Below are 23,135 nucleotides of genomic sequence, written 5' to 3' on the forward strand. Positions count from 1 at the left end.
GCTGACTTATCCCATTCCCTTCTGGATTCCACATGGCTCCCTATTCTATTTCATCCTTTTGGGAATCTGTTACCTTTGATACATATATCCCAAAACCCACTCTGGTGTCATCTGGAAACTTTATGGCATGCTCTAGTTCTGTGAAAATTAGGGTAACCCTGATTATCTCAGCTTCTAATCAACTACGTAAAGAGCTAACACCAGGGTCACCAACACCTGTTTCCTAACTGCAATGCACAGTAGCTTTCTAGCTTTGTCCACGTATGGGCCAGCACATGTGTTTGTGGATGATTATTTGTCTCATGTACTGTTGAATAAACATGTCTTTGTATATACCTATGAGTGTGGTTTCGTGGGTGTGGGTATGTAAGCAACCAGATCTCAGGTCTGGTCTTAACGTCTGAATAATGAGTGTTTAGTATTTGGCTTTCATTAGTCTTTGTGCATTGTTATCCTGAGCTTTCATCTGCCCTCAAATATCAGAGGAAGAATGAGTTCATTTGCTTGAAGTTTATTGACTGTTACCAGTGGCAGAGCAAATTCCATAAAAGAGCAGGTTCCATATGGAGCAAGTGGAAGGGGAGCTCTGAGTTGGTGAGGAAGGATGCTTGGAGTGGGGACTTGGAGTGAAAGATGGAAAGACAGGTATCTCTCTCCTTTTTCCCTCCATTCCCACAAGGATACTGGATTAACAGTGGGGGTATCCTGTTCAGCATTCCCTCTCCAAATTGGAACCAGACAGGGGAAACTTGATGCAAATTAGAGGAGGAAACACCTCACAGCTCCTCTGTTTCTCCATCCAAGGGGATGCCAATATCCACATGGTAGTCTGCATGCTCCCCGGAGCTCAGCCAGGGAATAGGGGTTCGATTGAAAGAAGGCCTGTTGGAGAGGTTCTGGTTGTAGAGGACCAGGGGTTCACTCAGCAGGGGCCCCAGGTCAAACTTGGGCATCTGGAAGGTCATGCGTTTGGAGGCCTTCTCGTATCCACCATAGGGCATTGCTGTCCTGAGGAGGGGACACATTATGTAATTAAGAATCAGAATAAAAGAAACAGAGCCTTAGCAATGAGATGTTACCCTGTTTTGAGAATGGGGAAGTCCATGAACTCTAGTTTGAGATTGCTTCTGCACTCAGTCTTCTTCTCCCCTTAGCACCCCATTTTTCCTTCCTGGTTTGCTTATTTCCCCAAAGCTAATAATGAGAAAAGAAGTCTCTCTCAGAAGCTAAGCAGGGTCAGGCCTGGTTAGTACTTGGATGGGTGAGAAGGCACCTAATGGGTACTTGATAGAGAGTCTTGTGGATAGTTGTGACCCAGACCAGCATTTCAGAGAAAGTGACCCAAAACAGTATAGATCCAAGGGTCTGAGGTCACCTTAAATTACAATGTAGAGACTACCCCCTCCATCTAATCCCTACCCCCAACCCCAGATAGTAGATGGCCTAGCCGAGAGGAATAAATATTGCCTGGAAAATCCAGGTTCCTTAGGGCCAATTGCAAAAGCACTTCTCTAGCTTGCTTTCACATAGATCTCCTATCAATGATCTAGAGAAACCCAATTCCAAAAGAACAGATATTTAAAGCCTTCTAAAGCAGGGTATAGGAAATAGAATCATACTACAGGGAGAATAATGGCATCATAACCTTGAATGGAAGGGAGCCTCAAGACGCTTTCAAACACATAATATATTATTTCCATTTTACATTCAAAGCAACCAAGGCTCAGAAGCAGGGCAACTTTCCAATGCCCACATAGCTAGTAAGTGGCCTATGAGCTAGAATTCGAATCTTGCCTCCCTGCAATTTTTTCCTTCATCACACTGCTATGATGAAGCTGAGATAGAGTAAACAGAGCAAAGGGCTTTGATTAGGGCCCCCATATTCCTACCATCCCTCCTTAGGCTCCTTCTGAAACATCTGAATTAAAGTCTCCATCCTAACTAAGGGCATGGTGCTACACTGGAATGTATGTCTTCCTTCCCCACCACCCCTACCTGTTGAAGGACTTATATTGGGGGAGTTCAGCTTTGGCTCCATAGGCCAGCAGGTCAATACCAAGTTCCACTTTTTGCTGGGGGTCAACCCCCATGGCTCGCTCCCATGGAGAAATATAGGTCTTGAACACAGTGATATGTTTTCCTTCTCCACCTGCCTGGTCTCCTGGTAGCCATAGGAGAGAAAAGTAAGTCACATAATAGCACTTAATTGCCAATGAAAGTTAATCCCATACCCCTGTACTAGGGAAGTTGCTGGGGCCAGGGACCAAAGGTATATTATCCTGGTAACTGTTTGCTTGTGATGTAACAACAGTCTGGGGTCAGATCAGTGACTGAATCTGAAAAGCCAGAAAGATGACTGAAAGACAAGGCTTCTAGGTAAAATATATACATCTCTGTACCCTCCTGGACTCAGAGAGTCCACCAAGATCTGTCAGCTGGACTCCCCTGCTCCCCACACCAAGCCTAGGCCTCATTCCTGGGGACATCTCTGCTCTAACCAGTTATGTTACTTTTTGGTACGAGTACTTGCCTGATCCTGTTTCACCATCCCCTCCTGTGCCAGCAGCTCCTCCTCTGCCAGCCTGGCCCCCAGGACCACCTGTATGCCCAGCTCCAGACCCAGAGCCCTGATGGTGCTGCTGGTTAGAGCCATACTGTCCGGCAGAGCCACTGTGCCCTGCCTGGCCTCCGCCGCCACCGCTGCCCTTGCTGTAAGAGAATCCCTGACCAGATGTGCCCAGCTGTCCCCCCACTGTGGGAAGGAACTTCTGGAAGTGATCCTGAAAAGAAAGGACAAAGGAAGGGCAAGGTTAGCAATGGGTATGGAAAATATACAAAGCAGAGGTATGTACAGCAAAGGAGGAGGTGATCAGAGACAGTAGCCAACCAGGAGACACTGATTCCCCCCTCCAACAGATGGACAATAGATAGGCTAATTTAGAGGAATTAAACTCTGCTTAAGAGGTAGGACCCCCTTGGCTCATTTTCTCCAATTATACCTTAGGGTGAGGGCTGCTCATTCTCCATACTCCCCTTTCCCACCCTTACCCAGGCAAAGGCCACCAAGACTTCTGCTCAACTAAAATTTGAAAGGATGGAGTTGCCATGGAGAACCCAATCTTAATTTGAAGAACTAGAGAGATTTCTGCCCCCTCTCTGCCCAGTTTGTCCAACAGTCAGAACCATATTCTCTTTCTCTCCCTCTCCTTCTGTCCTCTTGGTGCCTGTTGGACCAGGACTTCCTGACAGTGAAACTGTAGCAGGTGAGGGGAAGGGTGGCCAAAAGGGCAACACTAGATTCAGCCCCAAAGCCTAAAAATAACCTGGCCAACTCCTTCAGGAGGCTCTCCTGGCCATCCCACCACATACATCCCCATGCCCCACCCAGTGTAACCAGACCCAGGCAGGGAGGAGGGCTTTTGGCCTCCTAAAGTTAGATATGAGCAGCTCAGCACTTTTACTCTGCTCCTACATAACGGCCAATGACAGACACTTCTGCCCCTGGCCCCACGTAGGCATCTATTTCCACTCTCCCCCAGCCACCCAGAGAAGGTGGAGGAGGAAGAAAGGAAATGGAGAAGGTCCCCTCCTTCTCAGCTATAGCATCTTGTGCCTGGGCTCTCTCCAATCCCAACTTCTCTTTCTTTGGAGAAAGAGCCTGACTAGAAGATGTAGGATCTTGAAGAAGGACAGTTTCAGTCTCTAGATCCTGGGTCCTCAGGAAAGAGATTGACCCTTTATATGAAAGAATGGCTCCAGCAGGAGATGGCTATAAAAACCCACTTAACACTTTCTAGGTTTGCCAGATTTAGCAAATAAAATTACAGCATATCACTTAAATTTGAATTTCAGATGCACAACAAATATTTTTTTGGTATAAATATGCCCCAAGTATTGCATAGGTCATACTTTACTAAAAAAATTATTCATTATGCATCTCAACTTTAAAATATAGGACTGGGGCATCCTGTGTTTTATCTAGCAACACTATCTTTAACACTTATCCCATACAGGGAAGGAATTTTCTCCCTGAGGATGTGGGCTCCCCAACCCCCACTGGCTCTAAGATGGAGACTGAGTTTCAGAGGTGGGCTGCCACTCACCCTGGAGCTGTTGGGGGCTCAATATATCTGGGGATTTAACAACTTTATAAATTTTCAGGGAGGAGAGGTTGATGTTACCTTGGAGTTTCAGGGCCTACTAAGAAGCTGTTAGATAAGGCACTAAGCTTTGAGACAGTGGTAAAGTTCCAAACTCACCATTGAGCTGTCAGAAAAAACATCAGGATGGTTCTCATAGATAAATTTCTCCACCCGCATCTGCCGCAGTTTGAACATCTTGGAGCCCCGGTTGGTAAGCAGCGACAGCTCCTCCAACATCACATCCCTTGGGACGCTGATCTTCTTGCCCAGGTTCAGGCCTGAGCTGTCCCGTCCACCTTGCAGGGAAGTGGGGAGGAAGAGGCAAGGGAAATAGGAAAGCAGGGTTTTCTGGGCTCTGAATGGAGACCCCACCCACAACTAAGTGTATGTCTCCTGGAAGAGATTATTTAGAGGAGCAGATGCTATCTGTGATATCTGACCAAACTTTATCTAGTTTGTGAGGGACTCTGATTTCTTAGGACTTGGGGACAATGCATGGGATCTGGGGTGCAGAGTGGAGACAGCGGGGATACTAGACTGGAGAAGTGAATGGGGTAAAAGAGGCAAGGGCACAGGAAGCAGAGCAAAAGGGTAAAGGAACATCACAGATAGAGGTCACCGGAGAAACTGTAGCATGGGAGGAAGGCCCACAGCGAGTCCTGTGTGGAGTTGGCCATCCCTAAATACAGACTCCTGTCTTTGTTCGTGTATGTGTGGGGTTTTTTTTTTTTTTTTTTTTTTTGAGACAGAGTCTCACTCTGTGCCCAGGCTAGAGTGCTGTGGCCTCAGCCTAGCTCACACCAACCTCAACTCCTGGGCTCAAGCAATCCAACTGCCTCAGCCTCCCAAGTAGCTGGGACCACAGGTGTGTACCACCACACCGGACTAATTTTTCTATTTTTTGTAGACACAGGGTCTCGCTCTTGCTCAGGCTGGTCTTGAACTCCTGACCTCAAGCCATCCTCCCGCCTCAGCCTCCCAGAGTGCTAGGATTACAGGCATGAGCCACAGTGCCCAGCCCAGACACCTGTCTTAACTCTTCCCTTTTCTTCCCCTCAGTGAACTCTGGCTCCCAAGAATCTCGGTATAGGGAGAGCTCTTCCCATGCATGCACTCCTGCATGCCCCCAGGAAACAAGCCTGTGTAGATTTCCATTTTAAGTGTTTACACAGGCTTCCTAACCCTGGGGGAAAGAAGTAAGGAAAGTATTGAGACCTTGGTCTGTGCCATGTTTTCTTCTTCAAATACACCTCACTGACCCATGGGTCCTCTGGCCCTGGATCTGCGCTGGGCAATCTGGCAGGGTATTGTTTCAGATTACAAGGTGAAAATGGTGGAAGGATGAGTAGTCAGTGTTGAATCCTTTCTCTCTGCCCTTCTTAGCCTTCCCACCCACCTCCCTCCAGCTACTGGAATTCCTCCTGTTTGTTCACCCTAAGACATATATAACCTTATGATATTTCTGGAACTTTTGGGTCAGGGGTGCTCTTAGGAAGTCCCATACTAGGTAAATCAAACATGCCCTACCTCCAGTGAGTTCCATGATCAACTTGCTGGATTTTCTCTTCTTGTTGGGGGCCGGGGTTCCTGAGAGCGGCATTGTGGAGGTGGATTCACCCTGGACAAGGAGAAGTTGGAGCATGGATAGGGACTGTTTTATGTTGTTTTTTTTTTTTTAAGAGACAATGTCTCACTCTGTCACCCAGGCTGGCTAGAGTGCAGTGGTGCGATCTTAGCTCACTATGGCCTTGACTTCCTGTGCTCAAGGGAGCCTCCTGCCTCAGCCTCCTGAGCAGCTGGGACTACAGGCATGCACCACTACACCTGGCTAATTTTTAAAATTCTTTGCAGAGATGGGGGTCTCGCTATGTTGCCCAGGCTGGTCTCAAACTCCTGGGCTCAAATGATCCTCCTGCCTCAGTCTCCCAAAGGGCTGGGAATACAGGCATGAGCCATCACCCAGCCAAGGGCAGACTTCTTAACCTGCGGTTAAAGGCTACAGGGGATAAAATTTCATCAGATTTTCAAAGAAATATGTATTCCCCCAAAAGGTGAAAACTCACTACTTTAGGGCTTCTATTTTCTTGGGAGGCAGAGTAGGAGGTATAGATGTATCCCAGCCCCCATCTTGGGCACATCTTGGGTACCCCAGCCCCCATCCTCCTGTGAGCTGTTTTATATAAAGTGGATGCAGAGCTTAAGAACATAGTGGGGGTGGGGGGCATTTAAAAAACGACAATACTACAGGCAAGGCAATGCACCCCAGTTTCAATGAGTTGGCGTGATTTGAAGTTTTTATTTACATTGAGATATCAGACTGGGGCTATGATTCCAGGCTCTGGTCTCTCCTCAGTCTTTCCCTAAGCCCCAGGGGGGCAGAGAAATGTTCTGCCAGGCTTGAGGAGATTCAGCCAAAAACATTCTCCATAGGAAGGAGAGTTGTTGCTCTTCCATTGGGCCAGCTGGAACATGGCCTGGGAGGTCATGGCCATGCTCTCTGCTCCTTCAGTCTCTCCCACTCCATACCTCAGAGTAGAGTGGGGTGGGGGGGGTGGGGGTGGCATTTGAATCCTGATACATGTCAGTTCAGCAATATCATTGCAGCAGTGGGGAGTTGAGGAAGGACAGAAACATAGTAATAGGATCTGGCAGTGGAGGGGAACAAGCTAGGAGAAGATACAGACTCCAGCCCCTCCTTAACAGAAGTTGGCACTTAGCAAAATGCTGTCCTCTGCTGAATCTTGTTTCAAAAACACATCCACAACGCAACTAACATAGTGGGGTCTACCTGCCCTTTTTTCTAGTGCCTCCCCCAACATCTCCATTCCCCCTAACCTCCTGGGCCCCTCTCCTTCCAACTCTCTGTGGCTCCCCTGAACCAGACAGCTGGGAGCTGAGCATAGATGGGGAGGGGGGCTACTTCCCCAGGATCAAGAACCACAGTTGTAGACACAGACACAGAAGTCGACAGAGTGGGCTCCAGCCCCTCTAACCATAGAGCTGGAGACTTACCGGCTGCTCAGGCGGTGGTCAGCTCTCCCTGGGGTCCAGCAGCTTTGGAGGACTGAGCTGCTGTGACCGAGAACACGAGCTGGGCAGGCGTGGGGGCAGCACTGGCAGTGGGGGAGGGAGGGTGGTTATTAATAGAGATGATGAGTGCAAGCAGCTCAAATGGCACAGGGGGCACTGAGACCCTGGAACCAAGATCATGTCTTCCTTGCCCAGAGGCTCTGGAAGGGTAGAAAAGACCTCTGGGGTTTTCCCGCTGAGCTGTCTGAGCCAGGGACCAGTCTGCCCAGGGACTCCCCTTCCCTTCGCACCTAGAATCTGAGATCCAAAGAAACATTGAGGGAGAAATTGAAGACTGAGAGGAAGAGGGGAAACAGGCAGCAAGTGGTGGATAGGAATTCAGAGTGGGAAAGAGAGAACCCGGAGGACATGCCCTGAGGGCCACTCAAAGCCAATCCAGGCCAGAACTGGAAAGACCTGGGGTGTATTTGGGTAGGAGGACTTAAAGCACTATATTTTGGGGTAGGAAGTCTTCACAATGGAACTGCTCTTTTAAAGTTCCTACATAGGTTGGTCTTTTCTCTGTGAGGGCCAGCTCTTGGCAGGATAAGGTACCAAATTAACCAGACCCAGTGTTTCCCAGGCCTGGAATGTGGGAATGATGTGGGAAAGATTTGAGCGATTATTCTGTCTGCCTCACTCCCTTTTCTTTCCTCTTAAACTCCGGCAGTTCTAAGCACAGGTGAATACTTGGATCTGCCTTTTAACCCCGATTTACCATTGGGGTGTTCAGTTCGGTCTGCTGTGCAAGTCAGACATCCATGTCTCCCCGAGAAGTACATGTAGGCCTCTGACCTGCCAGGGCCTTGTTCTCTGAGGTTCCTATTTCAGATTTCCTTCAAATGGAGAGCACACCCTGTAGGATCTGGACTGTCCCATACGGTTCCAAAGGAGCCCCTGGGCAAGAGCACAAACGTGAGAGCCCCCATGGGGAAAGCCTGTTATTTGCCCAGCCCCTTCCTCAGTAGCTGTAGGAACACCGTGGGTCCTCCTCTACCTTCTGCTTAGGTTCTGGGACTAGCTGCTGCTGCATCTCTGCTACAGCCACCAGCACCCTGTTGCAGCTGCCTTAGGAAGTAGCTTTTAAAAAATATATATATTTATTTATTTAAACATTTTTTTAAGAGACAGGGTCTTTCTATGTCGTGCAGGCTGGACTCGAACTCTTGGGCCCAAGTGATCTTCCAGCCTCAGCCTCTGCGTAGCTAGGACTACAGGCTTGTGCCAAGAAGTGGCTTTTGTAGCTTTCTCTTGTTCCACTGTGAGCTCTCTACTCTTGCTGACCATACCCTTCCCCCATCCTGTACATTTTCAGGTTCAGACTAGCGGCTAAAATGTACCCCCTCCCAGCTGGCCTCTGCCCAGACGAGATGTGCCTCCAGATCCCTCATCTTCGGTCCTCCTTCTCCATTCCTTTGCAACCCAAGGAAGCAATTAGAAGAAAAACCATTAATAGCAAAGGGTGATTTCATTATCATTACCACCCTCTCCCTCAAAAACAAAAACAAAAGGAAAGTTTGATCTCCTTTGATTGGGTACCTGAGTAGGTGAAAACAGGCCAGTTAGCCTGTATCTGGGCCCTTTCTTTGGAATTCTGAGACAGTGAGTGTATTTGGGAGTGTCTACATCCTGGGTCTGGTCTTTGGCACAAATGTGCCCTCTGCTGGTAGAATGGGAGCACTGGCACTTTCTTTCTCAGAAGTCTTTAATTCTAGCCTGCCTCCAAGGCCTTCCCTTCTTTGCCAATTTCAGTCCACACTGGTCTACTTTTCTCTTCTCCTTCCCTCTCCCATCCCACCTTCACCTCCAGCCATTGCTTTCCCTTCATTCAGTTCCCGGAGACTATTAATATAGTTGCTTCCTCCAGGGAGCTAAGAAATTTTGATGGCAAAGGGCTCAGAGGGACTTTCCAATTTCTCTCAGTTCCGTAAACTGGGGCCTTGCCTGGAAAGTATGGAACGAGGAAGGAAAGGGGAGAGCCTGGATAGAGACTGCAGGGAGAGGGAACCACGAGGAGTGGTGGAGGTGTCTAAATCGGAGCAGGACAGAATTGGCAGGGAAGAGCAAAAGATCTGGAGATGAAGGACAAAAGAGTGAAAATGGGAGGACAGGAACAGACACAGCAATCAGAAATCAGATCAGGGGAATGGGTTAGAGAAGATCAAGGAGAGATCAGGATTTGACTATAAAACTAGAAGAGACGACAGCAACAGAAGGCATGGGGCATAAGTTTATTCTTGTGCACAAACCAAAGTCCTGTGACTCATGACGCACACTCAATATGCAAAGGGGATTATTACTTTCCAGATGAAACAGCAAACGTGGCTGGCAGTGGTCTTGGTGGAGGGGGAGTCCATATCCCTGTGGGATCAGAGATCAGGACCTGAAGCTGAAAAGGAACAAGAACTAGGGTTTTGAGGATGGGGTAGGACTGAAAAAAGATTTTGGCTCTTGGTGCTTCCCTGCTCCTTCCCAGGTAGTCATGACAAGCTGCAGAAGACAAACTGAAGGACAGACTCAAAGGAGGTCACACAGATACCAACTGTTCTTTCAGCACTCAGCACACATCCTCCCACCTCCCTCCCACCATCATCCCCCTTTACTTGAACAAATTCAGTTTTCTCCCTCAGATTTTTTCCTGATCCCCCCAACTTTTTCCTGGCTGGTTTCTTGTTACCCAACGTAACTTTCTGCCAACACTGCACGCTCCCTCACCATGCTCCTCCCTGTGGCGCGATCCTTTCACTCATTTCTGCTCTGTTCCTGGTTCCTGCCTCACTCTCCACACCATGGCTCTCTTTCCCTCCTTTCTGTCTTAGGCTCATGAGGCAATGAAGCCAATGATTCATTTATTCTCAGAGGAAATTTTCTTTATTTTTTTCATTTCCTGGATACTGGGTTGCTCAGCATGGGGCTCTCAAGTCGCTAATTTTCTGAAATCCTGATTAGAAGAATTCTTAGTTCTGTTCTTTGTCTAACTGGTATAACTCAGCCCATGCAAACTGTCCTGGCCCTTCAGTCTTCTTATACTCCATTAGTTTCACAGGATGCTGTACATCTGCTACAGACACTGGTCTCTAGAAGTTATCCTCTAGTGAATCTGTTTGTCCCCACTAGGCTCTATGTGGGAATATCTGACCCTTCTATCTGTACAAGGATAAGACCCAGATTGGATCTTTATTTAGACCTCTGCTCTTAATCTTGCCTCAGACAGAAGAGAACATCTGTGCACACACACACTTGCACATACTCGCACACACACGTACAGGCCTAGGTATATGTCAGCCAAGCATGGAAAAGCAGTGAGGAGCAGGGAGGGGCTTAGTGCAAACAGGTCAGTCCCTTTGCTGTCTGCCAGGTGGTGAGCTTCCTGCCTGAAGTCCCAGTAGTAACTTCTGTGTGCTTCTCACTGAACATTAAAGTAAGGCCCACAGAGAAAAGCACAAATGTAAAGAAACAGAGACCTGTGCAGGAATATGAGCAGAGAAGCCTGGAGATAAAGACAGAGGTACAGGCAAGCAAATACAGAGACAAAGAGAAGCAAAGATATCATAGCAAAGACAGTAGGTTGGAAAGCAGCAGGGAGGTGGGGAGTGAGGAGGAAGCTGGGGGATGGGACACCAACTCCTAAACTATCTCTGGCAGGAGGAAATTTAGCCTCCAGATGCCTGAGAAGAGGGGGTGGGATGGGGTAGGAGAAGCAACTTTAGGAACTGGATGTTCCACTTGTCCTTGGTCCTGGGACCTGTGCCCTGCTCACTGGTGCCCTGCCCCAGGCCTCCACACATGAGCCTGCAATCCTGTTCTGGTGGCTGAGAATCGAGGCCTGGCTACCTGAAAACCACAGGAGCTGGGAGAAGCCCCAAGGCCCCTGGGAGACTCTGGAGGAGGGGCTGGGCTAGGAACAGGGGCTGAGGCCAGCTCTGCCCTCCAGATGGGCTCATCCAGGGTAGTGGCTGCTCTGGGGGCAAGCACAGTGGGAGCCAGGGGCTCCGCAGTAGGCTGGGGCCCGGGAGTGGAAAATCTGCGAATCTCCTGGACTCGGGCAGTTTTGGGACCCCCTGAGGAGGTGGGGCCAGGAGTTGGGGGAACCTCATCAAAACAGAACATGGCAGTTTTAAGTTGGTAGGGTTGATGCCGCATGAAATCCAGAGCCTTGATGCCCTGCTTGGGGGCTGCACGAGGCCCCTGGGATTGGGCTTTACTTGGGAGAGTTCGGGCAGCCTGGGGGAAAAAGGGGGAGAGCAGTGGGTTGTAAGCAATAGGAGGTGGGGCACGGATGTTGGGTGAATATTTCCAGGAAGAGGGCAGTGAGGGAGTGGGAGAAGGACTTCTGGGCAGAGGGCCAAGGCCGGGACCAGGTGTAGCTTCCACCACATACCTATCTGCACGGCTCTGCCGCTTGGCAAACAGCTCCCCACCCCTTCCCTGAAGCCTTGGCGGCTCAGGGATTCCAGCCGAAGGGGCTGCCCCATTCACTAGCCCATCTAGGAGTCCCCGAGATGGAGGCTTAGGAGCCACTGGGGGTGGAGTCTTAGGAGCCATAGGGGGTGGGGTCTTGGGAGCCATTGGAGGCGGGGTTTTAGGTGTCACGTGGGGCAGGGTCTTGTAACTCCTGGGCCCTGGTGGCTGCATGAAGTTGCAGGCTTCAGCCCCAAGGCTCAGAGCGTCCTCCTCAGGACCAGATTCAGCACCCCCGGCCCGGGGTTTTTCATCCAGGTTTTGCACCAGCGATAGCAGCTCGGGGTTGGGCGAATTCTTCTCCTCCTTTCCCGGCCGGAACATCTGCTTCCGGGTCCCCCGGCGCCGAGCCTCCTGAAGGATGCCGGTGCGGGCAGCTGGCACCGAGATGCGCTGTTCCCGGGCGCTGCGGGGCTCAGGGGCCGCCGGGCCTGGGGCGGGCACCTCTGGGCGCGCAGAGGGTCGCAAAGGTGCAGATAGGAAGATAGACGCGGTGGAGGTCATGGCAGCTGCGCTAGGAGGAGCGGGGGGCTCTGGGGCTCCGCCTGGGGTAACAGGCCGACTGGGGGCTGGGATGTACAGAGAGCTGGTGGCCGTCACAGGGCCCGAGGCGCGTGAGGTGCTGGCGGAACCCGAGGCTGGCATGTGGCTGGGAACCCCTGAGGGGAAGCTGGACTGAGGGGTGGGCCCCTGTGGAGAGGACAAGAAGGGGGGTGGGGCGGGGCTGAGGCCTCCCAGGCTTTCATTCGCCCTCTTGGGGGCTACGGGCCGGAAAATAACGGAGGTGGTGCTTGGCCGCTGACCTTGTAAGCCCGGGGTAAAGGGCCTGGCCGACCGGTTAAAGACGCTTGGAGCTGGGGTGGAGGAGGCCCCACCACCCGGTAGGAAGGGGCTGGGGCTAGCTACAGGGGCCGGCAAAGGGCTACGTGGGAGCACAGCCGCGTCTGGTGGAGCACTCTGGGCCCGAGGTGGTGACTGCAGGCCCTGCCCATTGCTCGTGGCTGCGGAGCCAACTTTATCCAGCTCCTGGGTGCTGGAGGCTGCGCGCTGGCGCTGCTGTTCAAAGAGCTGGACCCCTCTCCCAGAGGCCTCGCTCAGCTGCCCTCCCACCTCTGCTTTGCCTGAGCCCACCCTGGCCAGCTCCATGTCCAGATAGGGGCTGTCCCAGTCGGACTGATTGGTGAGGCTGCGGGCGTCGGAGAAGGTTTCTTCCTCGAGCTCTGACTCACTAGTGGGGGGAATACCGTCCTCCTCCTCGGCGCCTGTCCCAGCAGCAGCTCCAAAGCTCACTAGGGTGTACTTCTTGGCTCTCTGCCGGCGTTTCTTAAACATAAGCACTCCCTTGGAGTGGGGGTTAGGGGCTGCAGTTAGCAGGGATGCAATCGTCCGGCATTTGGTCTTGGCTTCCTTCACACTCTTCTCTTGGAGGCTTTCTGCACGTTGCAGTTCTGAAGAGGCCAAGAGGGAGAAGTCAGTGGGGCTTCCCCAGCCAGTTCCTCAGCCTTGTTCCCCAAGGCTTTCACCCAGCACCCCCGCCCGCCTCCCACCTCCCACCTCCCACCTCCCACCTCCCACCTCCTACCTCCTGTCTTTCACTGGCCTGATCCACAATGTCCCCAGCCTGTGGCAAAGACCTCTGACTTTGGGGCAGAATGGAGGGTGAAAGGTGAAACCAAGGACAGTTAAAGGGAGGGCAGAGTCCAGTTGGCTGCCCTTACACTACTCTGATCACAGCTCCTCTATCCTCTCTTCCCTCTATTCTGCTCCTAGCTTCCCAGAGATGTGCTCTTACCCACCCCACACACATTCCTCACCTGCCTCCCATTCCTGACTGGCAGTGGGGGGGAGAGAGGAATGTGTCACTCTCCATGGCAGGCAGGGAGATGAGACAAGTCCCAGGGAGAGAAAAGATGAGAAGTGACATTTTTCTCCCACCACAGAGACCATGTTAAGAGACTTCTCACAAAGTTTAGGACTCATCCCCTCTCCCACCCCTTACTCCTATGATACAGACACAGAGGACCCTTAGCAATGAGGATCTTCATTCACAATTCCAGCCCCATCATGCAGTCCACTTCATAAACATTCACAGAAATAACTCCCACCACACATCATTTCAATGAGAATAGCAGCAGTCTGGTGAAAGCCAGCTGTAGGCATAATCTCATTCACATATACCCCAGCTTACGTTCACCTCAGTTCATACACACATACGTAAATACTCAATGCGCCCACACAAAACACACACTCAAATACATTCACACACCTACATGTCCCAGGTGGCCCTTCTTCTCAGACTTCCCCTTGCAGAGATCCTGTTGCTAACAGTTTGGACAGAATTTTAGAGTTTATCTTGGCCTTCCAATTGCCAGGGCACTCCTGTATGCTTCACATCCCTGCTACTCACAGCCAGGGGTAGTCTTGAATCCAAGATGCAGGAAAAGCTGGAGTGCTGGTCTCCAAGGCAACCCTCCAAATCTTTGGGCTACCTCAAGGTCATCAGCTAAATATATTGTCCTTTTCCCCAAGCTGGGGATGGTAGTGGGGTAGGCTTCTTTGGGCCTCAGAGCTGCCCCCTATTTTTCAAGCCTTCTAGGTAAAGAGCTTTGGCAGCCGCTGCCAAGCAGGCACACAAGTACTATGTGCTAAAGGGAGCCAGGGCAGGGCTTCCCATGCCATGTGGGGCCTGGATAGGTGGGGCCAGGAAATGGGAGAGGTTGCCCAACAGCTAGGACCCTGCCTTGGACATGGATATTCTCTGGTCCATGGTCCCCAGTTCCTCCTGAAAAATTCTCGACATTCCATCTATTTTCCACTCAAGATACCAAGATTAGTGCTCTTACTCCTCTAGTCCCAAGGTTTATACCACAGAATAGTACTGTGGATGAGAGAACAGGCATTAAAGTCAGGTTTTTGGTTCTTGGGAGAGTTACTTCACCTCATTGAACTTCAGTTTCCTCATCTTTAAATGAAGGTGATAATGGCTACCTCATAGGATTGCTAATAGGATTAAGTGAGATAATATAGGTAAATTTAGCACCGAACACAGCACTATGGCCCTCTGTGAGGAACCATTACTATCAAAGCTTTCTTGAGGCCAGGAAAGGTGGCTCACGCCTGTAATCCTAGCACTCTGGGAGGCTGAGGCGGGTGGATTGTTTGAGCTCAGGAGTTTGAGACCAGCCTGAGCAAGAGCAAGACCCCGTCTCTACTAAAAATAGAAAGAAATTATATGGACAGCTAAATATATATATAGAAAAATTAGCTGGGCATGGTGGCGCATGCCTGTAGTCCCAGCTCCTCGGGAGGCTGAGGCAGGAGGATTGCTTGAGCCCAGGAGTTTGAGGTTGCTGTGAGCTAGGCTGACGCCACAACACTCTAGCCCAGGCAACAGAGCAAGACTCTGTCTCAAAAAAAAAAAAAAAAAAAGCTTGACACAAGCACACATATAGGCACTTTCCTGTTCACACACATTTTCTCCCGCAGACTCGTACATACATGCCTTCATGTATTCATACAGTACTCAAACCTGTCTCACGCAGTCTGTTCCCATGAGTTTTTTATGGCTCATGTGGTCATAAAACCCTCTGACATGTGGCCATAGCATCACTGAGAAAGGAGCACTAAAACTCCCCTGAGAAAAGGAGAAAGAGGACAGCAAAAAGGAGGGAACAAGAGAATAAGACCTTTCCCAAAGACTGCCCTTCCTAAACTGTTGATGTATTTCCCTTCATTCTAGACCCCAGAACTCTCTTAGATATGGGAGTGTAGTACCTGCATAGAATGAGTCTTGGAGCTCAGGAACTGGGTCTGGGGCTTTGTCGCAGCTGGCTTGGCTGAGGGGCTCTTGGCTGATGGGCTCAAAGGTCTCCATGCCGAGAAAGGCAGTGTTGGCTGGAGCAGGACCAGCTTGAGCCACCCCCCACGCCTTTTAAAGCCCCTTTGTCTTGTCCCAAGAGCTGGCAGCTGAATGAGCTCACTGTACTATTTTTGGAACCTGGCCCCCTCCCTTCCCTCCACTGCCCCACAAGCCCCGGTGTGATGGACGTGGGCACCTGCCTCCCCTTCCCCCAACTCCACCCCAGTGGACAATGAGGTCTGCTTGGCTAAAAATATCTCTGAGCCACTAACTACAGTCTCACCCAGCATGATGGGAAGGGAGGGGGTGCTAAATTGAGACATGGGGAAAGCATGGGATCCTGAGTCTGCATCTGGAATTTCTTTGTGGGATATTGGGCACTCTCAGGGATGTCGGACTCTAAACCATTATGTACTTAGCCTGTATTCCAAACTTAGAAGCACAAAATTCTATGGATCAGGAATCAGAATGGTGGAGGGGAGGAAAGAAAGATGAGAACCAGAGGGGGAATCCTGAGATTTTGAGGGTGACAAGAAAGGTATCTGTGGGAGGAGTATGGGGGGCATAGAGCAGGGAGAAAGTTCACCCTTAGACCTTGTTCTGTAGCTCACATCAAAAATAGCAAAGAGCCTGAGATAAGTGGAACTGGCTTTTTCTGCCCAGGCCAACATTCTTGCCTGAGATAAGGATAAGGAGGTAGAGATCCCTCCTTCTACCACTTCCTAGGGATCTCTTGACCATCCCATCGCTTCCCAGTTGCCAGGAATCCTAACTGAACTTACTCAAAGGTAGCTCTGATGCTATGCCTGCAATTAACTGTGTAAAGAACCCATATAGCCTTGCCCTGCTTCCCAATACTCCCCTGCCCTGAGTCTGTACTCTGCCCTCACCCCATTCTTACACAATCCTGACAAACGGTAGCAATAACCACCACCAAACCCTTCATCTATTCATGTCCCTTTCCAACTTCCCTCCTTATCCTTATCGAACCAGCTGTACCTTTTTGCTACATTGGTTCAAACAACAAAAATAATGGGCACCATGACAGTAATTATGCTTCCCTTCCAGCCATCACTCTTTTCCTCTTGTCCTCAAGACTGTATCTGAGGGACATAGGTAGGTAGAATATATGATTATGGAGGGATAGAGTTAGGGCTCAGATTGAAGGATCCTGGCTGGGGAAAAGGGGTTCATGCACTCACTGGCTTGCTTGGCCTTCTGAGTGTAGGTAGTAGTAAGATCTTCTGCCACTGGGTGGGGAACAGGCCCCACCATAGGGATGAGATGAGGGCCAGGCCGGAGTGGGCCATGGGGTAACAGCAGGGCCTCGGCTGGAGGTGGCTGAAGGGCTGCTCCATCCTCCCAAGATGGGGAGCTTAGACGGCTGTCAACCTGGCTCGGAGGGCCAGGGATTGCAGGTGCCGGCTCTGCTGGGCTGTCAGACAGGTAGACCTCATCAGGTGGGGCACCCGGAGGGGTGGGTCTTGTGGGCCCTCGGCGGCGGGGTCGGCGGGGCTTCTCCTGGGTGGCAGGACCATCAGCATCACTGTCTGTCTCTCCATAGTAAGCCTCACTGTCGGGAGGTGAGAGAAGGCTCCCAGGCTGAAGAGGTTGGGGAACTGGAGCACCAGGGGGCTCAGGACTCAGCGGAGACAAGGGTGACAGCACCTGAAGCTCACCAGGGGATGGAGATCGCACAGACCCCTCGTCTGCTACCCTGGATGGAAAAGATGATAAAACTTGAGAGATGTGCTGGGTTACTGGCAGCTTGAGAGATCTGGAAGGAATGAGGGGAAGAGGTAAGGGAGACAGAGGGGACTAGTATCTAGTTGGAATGGATGGGCTGGGAAGAGTGAAGATATGAAGACACACTGGGAGGCAAATGTGCTTAGAAATGGGCTTAGAGGAAGATGGGATGGGGAGACAGGCAGGGGTTGAAGTAGGCCCATCACTCAAATATCTACTTGACACCCCCATCCCTTAATTCCAGATACATTCAAGCCCTTTGGGAGACATTCACAAAACATACACACTCCAGCAGAAATGCACAAGCAGAAATGGGCACTTGTTAGTTGCTGAAGCCAGGCCAGGGAGACACAGAACTGAGACAGGCAAAAGGAGTCCTAGACTAGGGAAAGAGAAGGGGGGGGAGGTCCATACCGCCGCACAGTGAGAACAAGCTGATTCCCTGAGGCATCGATGAGGCTCATGGCACTGGCATGAGAGAGGCTGCTGCAAGAGACCCCATTGATTGCCAAGAGCTGGTCCCTCTCTCGGAGTCCTGCTCTGCCAGCCTGGCTACGTCTTCGGATCTGAGATGTTGGAGGAGAGATTATAGGTGAAGGAGGGCTCCAAAGGGAATAGAATGAAAGGAAAGGACAGGAAGGACCCACGTGAGGGGATTTTACTTTGCAGACTAAGATGGGTGGGGATATACGCAGAGCTGCAGTTGAAGGGGACTGTCTAGAGGGAAGAAGGTACGCAGATGGAAGGGAGTAGTAATACATCACATGATTGGAGGAAGGGTAACCACTGAATGAAACAGGCTTGGAGAAAACTGCATGGGAAAGGGCAATATCTATACTGGCCAATATTTCTTTTCTAGGCCTTGGAATCCCAGGTGCCATTACACAGTCAAGATTTTAAAACAGTATTCTAGATTGGAGGGAGTCCAGCGGATTCTGGGAGATTGTGATTATGTGTGTATATGTGTGCCATGTGTGCACACACATGTACATATGTTAAAATAATAAAAGTAGTGACTACCATTTATTGAGTTATTACTAAGTGTTGAGCGTCATGCTACATGTATTATTGCATTTAATCCTTAGAATGGTTCTATGAAGCAGGTACAGATACCCACATCTTACAGTTCAGAAAACTAAGCCTGTAGGGTGAAGCCAAAAGGGTAATGACTTCATCTGAGAGGACAGCCCTTGCTGTAACCCTCCTAGCACCTAAAAGAGTCTTACCCAGTGAGAGAAAGGATCTGACTTAGGGAAAGAGGGGCAGTGAAGGCGTGGGCAGGGCAGGGCTGGGCTGGGCTGGGTGAGACAGCCTCAATTCATTATACATCAGTTTCGTCAGAGAGAGAAATTAGAACCTTCCCTACATTCCTGGAGTTTGGAGTAGAGGCACATACGCAGGATAGCAAACACTGGATGACCAGACCCACACCCCTATGGTGCTGTAGGGAACGAAAGCAGAGCCTTTCTTTTTCTCTGCTCCCTAGAATCCAGGAATTCTCTTTTTTAGTAGCCCCCCAAAAGCCTGTGGTCAGACATTACTCCCCCTACCAGACTTGAGCATGCTTCCCTGCCCGCCTACCCACCCCATCTTCATGGCTTCCTCCCCCCACTCCATAGGCCAATACATGAGTCTTCCCAGGATCCACTGGGCTCCCCTTTCCCTGAAGCCTCATTTCAGGGGCTCTCCCTTACCTTGGACACCTGTAAGGGTTTCCTCTGCTCGGCCCCCCCCTGAAGTCGGAAGCCCCAGGGTGCTCCCCCTGATAGTGTGACCAGCACCTCCTCCTCAGCACCCATCGCTCAGCTTGATCTATGGCCCCTGGAGGTTAGACAGTGTCCCAGGGAGAGAAGTCGAGGTGCTGGTACCCGGTCCGGCCTGCCCGTCCGGCTGTCCTGTTCCTGCTGCCCCAGGCCTCCCCCCCAACACACATTACAAACAGGCAACTCGGCCCTGGGATCAGTACAGTCCAGCACACGTGTCCCGTCAATCGGAGCTGTGCTCAAAATAGTTGCCTGCTGTACTCTCTCCCTCCCCCATCTGTGTTACTCCTAGAGCTAATTATAGTACAGACTTCTGCCCTCCATGTGTCTCATTCTCCTGCATGAGCCTTTTACTCAGGACTCAGAGTACTCTCTCAGGTTTATAACTAAGGTACACCCTTTCAGGAACTGCACCTTCCCTGATAGGATCATGGACTAATTCCAACTGCTTTCCTCCAAAGCCCATTTCAAAGTGGCAATAGCAGGGGCTTCAATTCCAGAGGTGGCTAGAATGGCTTGGTTGGTTCCACAAAGTCCTAGACTTCCAGGAAAGAGTGCCCCCTTGCCATATGAATGTACTTGTTCATCAAAATGGAAATCTATATTCTACTGCAGTGCTTGGTGCCGTAAAGAGGAATTCTGATCAGCCTTGCTTCCAGTTGAACTGTTACCTCTTCCGTAAAAATCTTTCCTGACCACCTCCCAACTCCCCACCTATACAATTAATCCTTCGTTTCTCTGGACAACATATGTATTTTGTTCATATTTCTACTGTTGTATTTCTCAAACAGTAGTATAGTTTGTGTATTTGCCTATCTTCCTTCCTAGACTGTGAAGAAGTTGAGAGCAAGGACAACAACCAATCAACAGCCCAGTAATGACTGCTGTAATGGGTACTCAATAAATGCTTGCTGAATTAAACTACCTATTCTAATACATAGGTCATTATCGAAAGGTAGACACAGACAGGTATTGTGTAAATATACTAACCAATGTTATTAAAATCTGTACTTGTTTCTAGGTTTCCAGTACACGAATGTGCCCTACATTAGGAGATCTTTTTCTGTTACAAAACATAACATGGTGCTGTAACTGCTACAAAGGGCTACACAGTTTTCTGGAATAACTGCTCCCCAGTGCACTAAATGCTGTTTGCCTTGGTGTATGATGTAGTCATAGAAAACATTTGGGATTTCGGGTCAGAACTGGATTTGAGTTCTTGTTCCACCATTTACTAGCTGTGTAACCTCAGGCAGTCACTTGTTCTCATCAGTAAAAAGAGGATCTAAATATCCATTCATTCATTATTCAAACATTTATTGAGTTTAGCTACATGTGAGTCATTGTACTGTACTGGTGGTTTTCAATTAACCCACAGTACGTAATACAATCACCTGGAAAACTTTTAAAGCTGTTAACTCCCTAAGATAAGATTGCATAGGCTGGGCACGGTGATTCATGCCTGTAATCCCAGGACTTTGGGAGGCCAGGAATTTGAGACCAGCCTGGGCAACATATCGAGACCCCAGTCCCTACAAAAAATAAAAAAATTAGCTGGCCATGGTGGTGTGTGCCTGTAGTCCTAGCTACTTAGGAGGCTGAGGCAGGAGAATTGCTTGAGCCCAGTAGTTGGAGGTTGCAGTGAGCTGATTGTGCCACTGCACTCCATCCTGGGTGATAGAGCCAAATTCCATCTCTTAAAAAAAAAAAAATAGCTTGCATTCCAATGTGGTTGAGGTAAAAATGAAAAAAAAAAATACAAAAAAAAAAAAAAAATAGGACAGAGCCATATAGGATTAGATGATTGTGTAATAAAATTTTATACAACTTACCCCCACCCCAAGGCTTCATTCAGCCTTAGGGATTCTGATTTTAAGGTCTCTTAGCCAGTACTGGCATTTTTCATTTTTTTATTTTTTTGAGATGGAGTCTCACTCTGTCACCTGGGCTAGAGTGCTGTGGCGTCAGCCTAGCTCACAGCAACCTCATGATTTCCCTCAAACTCATGAGCTCAAGGGATTCTCCCGCCTTGGCCTCTTAGAGTGCTAGGATTACAGGTGTGAGCCACTGTGCCCAGCCAGTATTGGCATTTTAAAAGCACCACAGATGATTCTAATGTGCAACCAAGGTTGAGAATCACTGAGTAGAGTTACAGAAGTCAATTAAATGCAACACATCAGCCTCTGTCCTCAAGAAACTATGAATCTAGGTTCTACCACTTACTAGGGGTGCAATCTTAAGAAAGATAGAGGATACCTACTTTCCTATGCTGATATGAGAGTTAAGTGGGATAATCATGTGACAGTGCTTAGCAGAAGGCCCATCCTAGGGCAGGTGCTCAACAAATGTTAGTTGGATTTGGCAAATTATTCATCTGGAGGGCTTCTTAAACTATAGCTTGCTGGGCCCCACCTCCATAATTTCTGACTCAATATACTGTAGGGTAGGTCTGAAATTTGCATTTCTAACAAGTTCCCAGGTGATACTGATACTATTGATCCCAGGATCACAACTTTGAGAACCACTGACCTCAACTATTTACTGATATACAACGTCTGTTTTGTCAATGCCTAATATAGTTTCTAGTACAGACTAACCTGCAATTTTTTTCAATCAATAAACCATTCTGTGTCTCAGAATAACTAGTATGAACTGTCAACAATATGAGAGCAATAACTTTTGTTCAGTACTGTATTTCCAGAACCTGTAACATTGCTTGGCATATAGCAATGCTCAAAAAATTATTAAGCGATGTTAATGGAAAAGAAGCCAAACTCTGTGAAATAATTTTAAAGAGATTTATTCTGAGCCAAATTTGAGGACCATGACCCGGAGCCATGCCCAAGAAGACTTGAGCAAGTGGACTGGCTGTGGTTGGGTTACAGTTTGGTTTCGTACATTTCAGGGAGACAGGGTTTAGAGGTAAAGTCATAAATCAATACGTGGTAGACATACATTGGTTTGGCCCAAAAAGGTGGGCCATCTCAAAGTGTGGGCTTACAGGTTATAGGTGGGTTTAAAGATCCTTTGACTTGTAATTGGTTAAAGACATGAAGCTTTGTCTAAAGGCTTGGCATGTCTTCTTTTTTTGAGACAGAGTCTAACTCTGTTGCCTGGGCTAGAGTGCCATGGCGTCAGCCTAACTCACAGCAACTTCAAACTCCTGGGCTCAAGCGATCCTTCTGTGTCAGTCTCCCAGGTAGCTGGGACTCACAGGCATGTGCCACCATGCCTGGCTAATTTTTTCCTGTATATATTTTTAGTCGTCCATATAATTTCTGTCTATTTTTAGTAGAGATGGGATCTTGCTCTTGCTCAGGCTGGTCTCGAACTCCTGAGCTCAAACAATCCACCCGCCTCGGCCTCCCAGAGTGCTAGGATTACAGGTGTGAGCCACCGCCTGGCCTTGGCATGTCTTAAGATAAGGAGCTGTTAAACAGACAAGCCACTGGACACATATTTGTTGTGTAAATTGAGGACCTACAGGTTTGTCTTGCATACCCTTAGGCCTGTTAATGGGTTACAAAGGATGTCTCCAAGAAGAAGGGGGGGGGCATGATGGGGCATGTCTGACCTCCCTCCTCATGGCAATTTAGTTTTAGGACCTCCCCTTGGCCAAGAGGAGGTCCATTCGGTCAGCTGGTGGGGGGGGGAGTCCCTTAAGATTTTTAGTTCACAGCGAATAAATAGTATTGAAAGGCTTAAAAGAGGTCATGTATACAAAAAAAAAAAATCCTCAAAATGCTATCTACAATTACTCTTATTAATTAAATGGGGCAATAATAACTGCTGCAGGAACTACAGCTCCTCAACAGAGAGCAGAGACCTTTTGGCTCTGGTAGAGCTCTGCACCTAAACCAAGGCGCTGTATGAAAATGGTTAATAACAACTGACCTTTACTGAGCGCTTACTATGATGTCACGCAATCTATGTGACCTGTCTAATTCCATCCTTTCAAGACACTTAGATGGGTACTATTATTTCCATTTTATATATCCAGATAAAAAAACTGGATGCACAGTTAGTTGTTCAAACTAGTGTACCAGAACTCGATCCCATGCATGCAGCCTGATAGCAGAATTAGTACCCTTTACC

At 49.2% G+C, this 23,135-nt stretch overlaps 2 protein-coding genes across 2 annotated transcripts; both read right to left on the bottom strand.

Annotated features, from left to right (window-relative positions):
• Positions 1–453: 453 nt before the first annotated feature.
• On the bottom strand, positions 454–7,218 carry MYOZ1 (myozenin 1). Its single transcript, XM_069460738.1, has 6 exons — positions 7,155–7,218; positions 5,670–5,760; positions 4,260–4,438; positions 2,531–2,780; positions 1,996–2,161; positions 454–1,008 (listed from the first exon to the last, which is right to left on the bottom strand). Exons 2-6 carry the CDS (start codon positions 5,740–5,742, stop codon positions 777–779), a joined length of 900 nt encoding a protein of 299 aa, XP_069316839.1. The 5' UTR covers positions 5,743–5,760; positions 7,155–7,218; the 3' UTR covers positions 454–776.
• Positions 7,219–10,967: 3,749 nt separating this feature from the next.
• Positions 10,968–15,858, bottom strand: SYNPO2L (synaptopodin 2 like). Its single transcript, XM_069460332.1, has 2 exons — positions 15,447–15,858; positions 10,968–13,120 (listed from the first exon to the last, which is right to left on the bottom strand). Exons 1-2 carry the CDS (start codon positions 15,544–15,546, stop codon positions 10,968–10,970), a joined length of 2,253 nt encoding a protein of 750 aa, XP_069316433.1. The 5' UTR covers positions 15,547–15,858.
• Positions 15,859–23,135: the final 7,277 nt, after the last annotated feature.

The sequence above is a fragment of the Eulemur rufifrons genome, chromosome 28, assembly GCF_041146395.1.
Source record: "Eulemur rufifrons isolate Redbay chromosome 28, OSU_ERuf_1, whole genome shotgun sequence".
NCBI lineage: Eukaryota > Metazoa > Chordata > Mammalia > Primates > Lemuridae > Eulemur > Eulemur rufifrons.